Below are 6,054 nucleotides of genomic sequence, written 5' to 3' on the forward strand. Positions count from 1 at the left end.
AAGGCTGCGGGTTCCAAAGAATTCTGTGGGGTTGTAAAGAGCATGCTTCATGTTCAAGGCAAGCCTTCAGACCATAAAAGGCAGAAAACCAAATTCTTGCTTGGTTCGCATTTTCAGGTATTCTTTTTAAATGGTACATTCTTGAGCTAGGCTTTGTGCTGTAAGTTGTTCCTGGGAGGAAAAGTCATATTCTTATATTCTTTGCCAGTTGATGGAGGGCTGATTGGAAGTTCATCTGGACCCCCTTTCAGGCCCAATCGTGTCATCTGCCACGTGGAAAGTGAGTGTCTTTCCCCTCAAAGACTAAATCTTTCTTCTCCAGATTTAACTGCCTATCAATGCCATTCTCACAATTAGCTTTCATTAAATGAGGGGTTAACCCTGTTTTCTTTTTGTAAACTAAAAATCGATAACCAAAATATTTTCAAACAAATAAAATAACAATGGAACTCCTATCCGATGCGTTTCATTGACCATCAGGGATCAAGGGCACCAACAAGTGCCTAATATACCTTTGGAAGTTGCTTTGTTCTTCTTTCTTTTGGTGACCGTTATGAACAAATGCAATGTCCAAATCTCGCGCGCATTTTTTCAAAAAACCAAATATTCAAATACCCTTTTCACCATCTCAATCTTCCGATCCTTTTCTTCAACGAATGTTAAAATATTGTCGCAATCTTTCACTACGATTTCTAGTAACCAGAAATCACGCCCCCCCAATTATAAATTTTTACTCTCCGATCACCTAAAGAACCAAAGCGTAGACGAAGCTCGCGACATTTTGAACAAAATCCCATTCCCTGGGGTGCATTTATACACCATGATGATTGATGGGTACGCGCAAAGTTATCGGCTTGATGATGCAATGGCACTGTTCGAGAAAATGCCGGTGAGAGATACAGTTTCTTGGAATTCAATGATTAAAGGGTGTTTGCATTGTGGGGATTTAGTTACGGCTAAGAAGCTTTTCGATGAAATACCGGGAAGGAATGTTGTTTCTTGGACAACGATGGTAAATGGGTACTTGCAGTTTGGGAAAGTTGAGGTGGCTGAAAGGTTGTTTTTCGAGATGCCTGCGAGGGATGTCGCGGCTTGGAATTCGATGATTTACGGATATTTGAAATTTGGGAGAGTTGAGGAGGCAATGAGTTTGTTTCGGGGGATGCCTAATCGGAATGTGATTTCGTGGACTGCAATGATTGGTGGGCTGGATTATAATGGACGGAGTGATGAAGCTTTGGTTTTTTTTAAGAAGATGGTGGGTTGTGGTGTTGAGCTGAGTTCAAGCACGTTTTCTTGCGTTTTGACGGCTTGTGCAAATGTGATTGCATTGCATTTGGGTGTTCAGACTCATGGTCAAATTGTTAAGTTGGGATTCTGTTTTGATGAATTTATACGTGCTTCGCTTTTAACCTTTTATGCAAACTGCGAGGCAATGGAAAATGCTTGCAAGGTTTTCAATGAGAAATTGCATGGAAATGTAGTAATATGGACAGCTCTTTTAACTGGGTATGGCCTGAATCATAGGCATGAATCTGCATTGATGGTTTTTGGAGACATGATAAGAATGAGTGTCCTCCCAAATCAATCTTCTTTTACTAGTGCTCTGAATTCATGCAGTGGATTAGAGACTCTAGACAGGGGTAAAGAGATCCATGCTGTAGCCATCAAGCTAGGTCTGGAAGCTGATGCATTTGTTGGTAATTCTCTAATTGTTATGTATACTGTATGTGGGAATGTTAATGATGCTCTAGCTGCATTTAGTAGTATTGATGAAAAAAATATTGTCTCGTGGAACTCAATTATTGTTGGATGTGCACAGCATGGTCAAGGCATGTGGGCTTTGACACTCTTTGGAAGAATGATACGTGCTGAAGTTGATCCAGATGAGATCACTTTCACTGGGTTGCTCTCCGCTTGCAGCCACTCTGGAATGTTGCAAAAGGGGAGATGCTTTTTTGAGTATATTAGTCGATATAAATCCACTGCAATGAAGCTTCAGCACTATGTTTGTATGGTTGATGTCTTGGGTCGAACTGGGAAGTTGGAAGAAGCAGAGGAGCTAATTAAAAATATGCAGGTGAAAGCAAATTCAACAGTTTGGCTAGCTTTGCTGGGTGCTTGTAGGATGCATTCCAACTTAGAAGTAGCTGAAAGAGCTGCAAAATCCATTCTTGATCTAGAACCACATTGCAGTGCCGCTTATGTTCTATTGTCTAATTTATATGCTTCTGCTGGTCAATGGAGTGATGTCTCGAGAATGAGAGTACGGATGAAACAGAGAGGAATTGTGAAACAACCAGGTTGCAGTTGGGTTACTGTAAGGGGAGTTCGACATGAGTTTGTTTCTGGAGATAAGTCTCATCCTTTCAGTGAAGAAATATATCAAAAGCTGGACTGGTTGGGAGGAAAGTTGAAAGAGTTCGGCTACGTGCCTGACGAGAGGTTTGCCTTGCATGATGTGGAGGATGAGCAGAAGCAAGAGATGTTGTCTTATCATAGTGAGAGGCTTGCCATTGCATTTGGGTTGGTTACTACCGCAGAGGGCAGCACACTAACAGTGATGAAGAACCTTCGTGTATGCGGCGATTGCCATAGTGCCATTAAGCTCATAGCAAAAATTGTTGGGCGTGAGATCGTTGTAAGAGATTCTACACGCTTTCATCACTTTAAAAATGGCATCTGCTCTTGTGGTGATTATTGGTAGCAAATCACAGAGATTTTCATCTTTCACAACAATTTTGGAGGGGAGGGGCTCATGTAACTAAGTAAGAGAAGGATTGAGGATTTTGTTGAGAACTCATGGATCTTGATGCATGGAAAATTACTATAGTTTACTTGAAAAGTGATCAATTGAAGAACTTGAAACTAAAGCTTTTAGCTTTAAATAATAATTGTATTTCCTTTTAATGCATCAGAAGCAAAGTTAGCAAATTAAAAAAATTAAAAAGGCCAATCAAAAGTCACCACGTATTAAAGTTGACCCCGAAATCCGTCTTGGTAGTACTCTTCCTTCCCTTCCGTTAAGGCGCGAAAATATTTCTCACTCTTTCTCCCCCTCCACTCTCGGCAACGGAAATCTCTCCCTTTCTGCAACCATTTAGTCGAGTTGAAGCTTCTCTTTGGCGTTAGCTTCGTTCAATTAAAGCTATCTTCTTTTGGTTTTTCGTTCAGTCTAAGAAGCAGTAAAATCAGTCCAAAATTCCGTCACCGCAGGAACGAACTCGAATTGCTTTTCTTTTTTTTCCTTGTGGTAACCTTTTCCGTCAATCTAATGGCAAGCTCTGTGATATCGTCGCCATCATCATCATCATCATCATCGCGCATCCATCACCCGGAGGAGAACGAAGGCGAAGAGGTCGAAAACAAAATTTCAGATCTGAATCAGCAATGCCAGGGCCTAGGGCACGAGGTATCTCGATTAATCCTTGACAACGGAGGAAACAACGAGAAATTAATGTCATTAAAGCGTAGGATTGAAGAATTTAACCAAGGTGAAAGTCAGCTAAATCGTGAAATTGAGCAACTTGAACGGAAAGTTCTAATGTTGATGCTTGAAAAAGGGTTAAAAGATGATAAATTGGAGAAATTTGGAGTCGAGGAAGAAATTGAAAAGTGTGAGGTTTTGAAAGAGAAGAATTCGGAACAAAAGTGTTTGGATTTGATGCTCAAAATAGGGGAAAGCAATGATAAATTTAAAGATTTGGGGATTGGTATTGAAGAAACCAAGAAATGTGAAAAGGCTGAGGTTGTTACAGAGTTTGGAACTGATCTTATTCGGCAGCAAGCGAATCCAAGGGAACTAGTTTCGGATAACGAAGAGCTCGCGGAGAAGTTTGAAACGATGGGGAATGTGATTGATGAGGTTGAGTGGAGTGATGGTGATACTGAAAACGAAATAAAAGAAGTGAGTGTGAGTGATGATGGTGAGGGGGAGGAAGAGATTGGGGAGATTGGGGCGCGTGAATTGTGTAAAGAAATTGAGCTCTTGGAGGTGATGTTGGAGAGGGGAAGTTTTGGTTTGCTTGATTTGAAGACGATGATGGAAGAAGTCGAGGCTTTGAAAGGGCCGGAGAAGATGATGAGTGAAATGGAGGTGAAGATGGGGGAGTTGGAGTCTGGGTTGTCGGAGCTGAAGAGTGCTATTGTGGATTTAAAGGGCAAGAAGAGCAAAGAATTGAGGGGTTGGGTTTCAAAAGAGGAAGAGAAGGAATTGGAGTGTGATGGACAGGAAGAGGTGAATGTAAGAAAGCTGAATTGGGGTTCAATTATGGCATCAGTCGGAGCTGTCGTTTTAGCTGCTGCTGCTGCTGTCATGCTTTTCGCAGGACGCAGTAGGAAGAAGGCTGCAGTGGAGAGGGGGAACAAGCAGAAAAGTGGTTAAACTTTCCTTCCTATGTGCATCTGTGTTATTGGTCATGTTAGCCTTTTTTTTTTTTGGTAGTGATTAGATTGCTAAGCAAACATGATGAGGGGATGTAGGAATGAATTGGGTTGTATATCTAAGTAACTCTTTGTGAATATTTGCAGTCTTAACTCCCTCATCACTGTGCATTGTCAATCCCTATATTCAGGAAGTTAGTGTTGGGAGCAGTTTTAATTTGCAATGTAGTCTACCAACTTATACCTATCAAATTTTCTGGTGTGGTTCATGTTGATAATTCATAGGCTTCACTGTTGTCTTGCATTTCAGAGCACAAACAGCTGTAAATTGAATAGGGTTTCTTCTGTACTGAAGTGTATTTTATTACTTGAGCAAGATTAGAGTAATTTTGTTTAGAGACAAGAGCAAGGAAATAGAAGCTGGCAACTCTGGTGTTATGAACTTTAGACCAAGTTTCATGTCATATTAAATGACATAAGAGAACAAACAAGGGCCCGAGAACTCACTTCTACAGAGACCATAAAATACTTGGTAGCATAACTTATTGGCGATTTTGTACAAACAGCTACTCAAAAGCCACAAAATTGCTTTGGCTAGTGTTGAATTTGCCATTGTATATTTGTCTTGCATATGTTCCACATAAAAACAAAGAGATCACATAACAGATGTGCTAAGTACCTTCAGCACCTGCAACAAGGAACAGATATCAAGGATGCCATTTTATCAACTGAGGGGATTGGATTGATGAACAAATTTTGCTTAGTGTAGAGGGTTTTGACACAAGGGTTTAGTTCCACACGCATCAATTATAACAGGGAAGATTTGTATTGGATACGAGAGGCAGCATTCATAGTTTGCAAAAAGAGCTAGACGCCACGGGTGCTATTTTAGGGGGTAAATCCCCCTTATAAGCTTATTCCAATGCAGGGAGCTAAAAGTTCCATCACTAAAAATTTTCATCCAAGGTAGGTATATTCTCCAAGCTAATCAGGATCAGCTCAGCTGATATCCAACTTTATATATGTAGCCATGCATGCTCATGAGTTACTCCGACCTCTTGGGGATTGTATTGGGCCAAGCTATGACATTCTTTCTTGGTGTTCGATAATATAATACACGTCATGCAGCTCGTCAGGAAACATCCGAAGTTGGAACTTAAAAACGTGCAAGTTAGGGGCTCAGATTCAAATACTTAGCAAAAGAAGAGGTATGGTTTATGAATTGCAAGAATATTTCTTTCTGTATGATATTCATAAGGTTCAAACTAATTGGTCGATGAAATGTTCTCCGCATAAATGAGCTTGAAGGGTTTGGTCAAACAGTCCCTGTCTTGTTCAGTAGTGGAAGTGGTGGATGCAAATTTGCTGAAGGGAGTGGAGGAACATTTTACTGCTAAACGATACATAAGGAATTGGCCTTGGATTGTTCTGCAGAGTCACATGAAGGAAGAGAAATATTGTGGAAGTTGTGGCCATTCTCAAAAAGATCAAATAAAGGAATCTAAACGATGCTGGAGTGTCCAATGAGAAGCCCCGCAAAAATTAGGCCTAGGAATATGGAACTAGTATATTTTTAGCATTTCTTTTGTTTTTGCGCTTTTCATGGTTCCACCAACGATAGGATTGCCAATGTGCTGCAGAAGCAAATGTTTAGTTCCCCAAAAGACACTA

The 6,054-nt window shown here is 40.6% G+C and overlaps 3 protein-coding genes across 3 annotated transcripts in view; 2 read left to right on the forward strand and 1 right to left on the reverse strand.

Annotated features, from left to right (window-relative positions):
* The first annotated feature begins 10 nt into the window (after positions 1-10).
* On the forward strand, positions 11-2,810 carry LOC110423807 (Pentatricopeptide repeat (PPR) superfamily protein). Its single transcript, XM_021438180.2, has 2 exons — positions 11-117; positions 209-2,810. Exon 2 carries the CDS (start codon positions 554-556, stop codon positions 2,705-2,707), a length of 2,154 nt encoding a protein of 717 aa, XP_021293855.1. The 5' UTR covers positions 11-117; positions 209-553; the 3' UTR covers positions 2,708-2,810.
* A 181-nt stretch (positions 2,811-2,991) lies between these two features.
* On the forward strand, positions 2,992-4,783 carry LOC149526693 (uncharacterized). The gene has a single exon (XM_089784823.1). It carries the CDS (start codon positions 3,275-3,277, stop codon positions 4,382-4,384), a length of 1,110 nt encoding a protein of 369 aa, XP_089640949.1. The 5' UTR covers positions 2,992-3,274; the 3' UTR covers positions 4,385-4,783.
* Positions 4,784-5,038: 255 nt separating this feature from the next.
* LOC110424364 (large ribosomal subunit protein eL32z-like) overlaps positions 5,039-6,054 on the reverse strand; it is a 6,797-nt gene continuing 5,781 nt past the window's right edge. The window contains exon 5 of the mRNA XM_021438920.1: positions 5,039-5,071. Coding sequence (XP_021294595.1) covers positions 5,039-5,071 — 33 coding nt within the window. The remainder of the gene's footprint in view (positions 5,072-6,054) is intronic.

Source organism: Theobroma umbraticum, unplaced genomic scaffold (assembly GCF_002168275.2).
Source record: "Theobroma umbraticum cultivar Fairchild unplaced genomic scaffold, ASM216827v3 scaffold_204.0, whole genome shotgun sequence".
NCBI classification, from domain to species: Eukaryota; Viridiplantae; Streptophyta; class Magnoliopsida; order Malvales; family Malvaceae; genus Theobroma; species Theobroma umbraticum.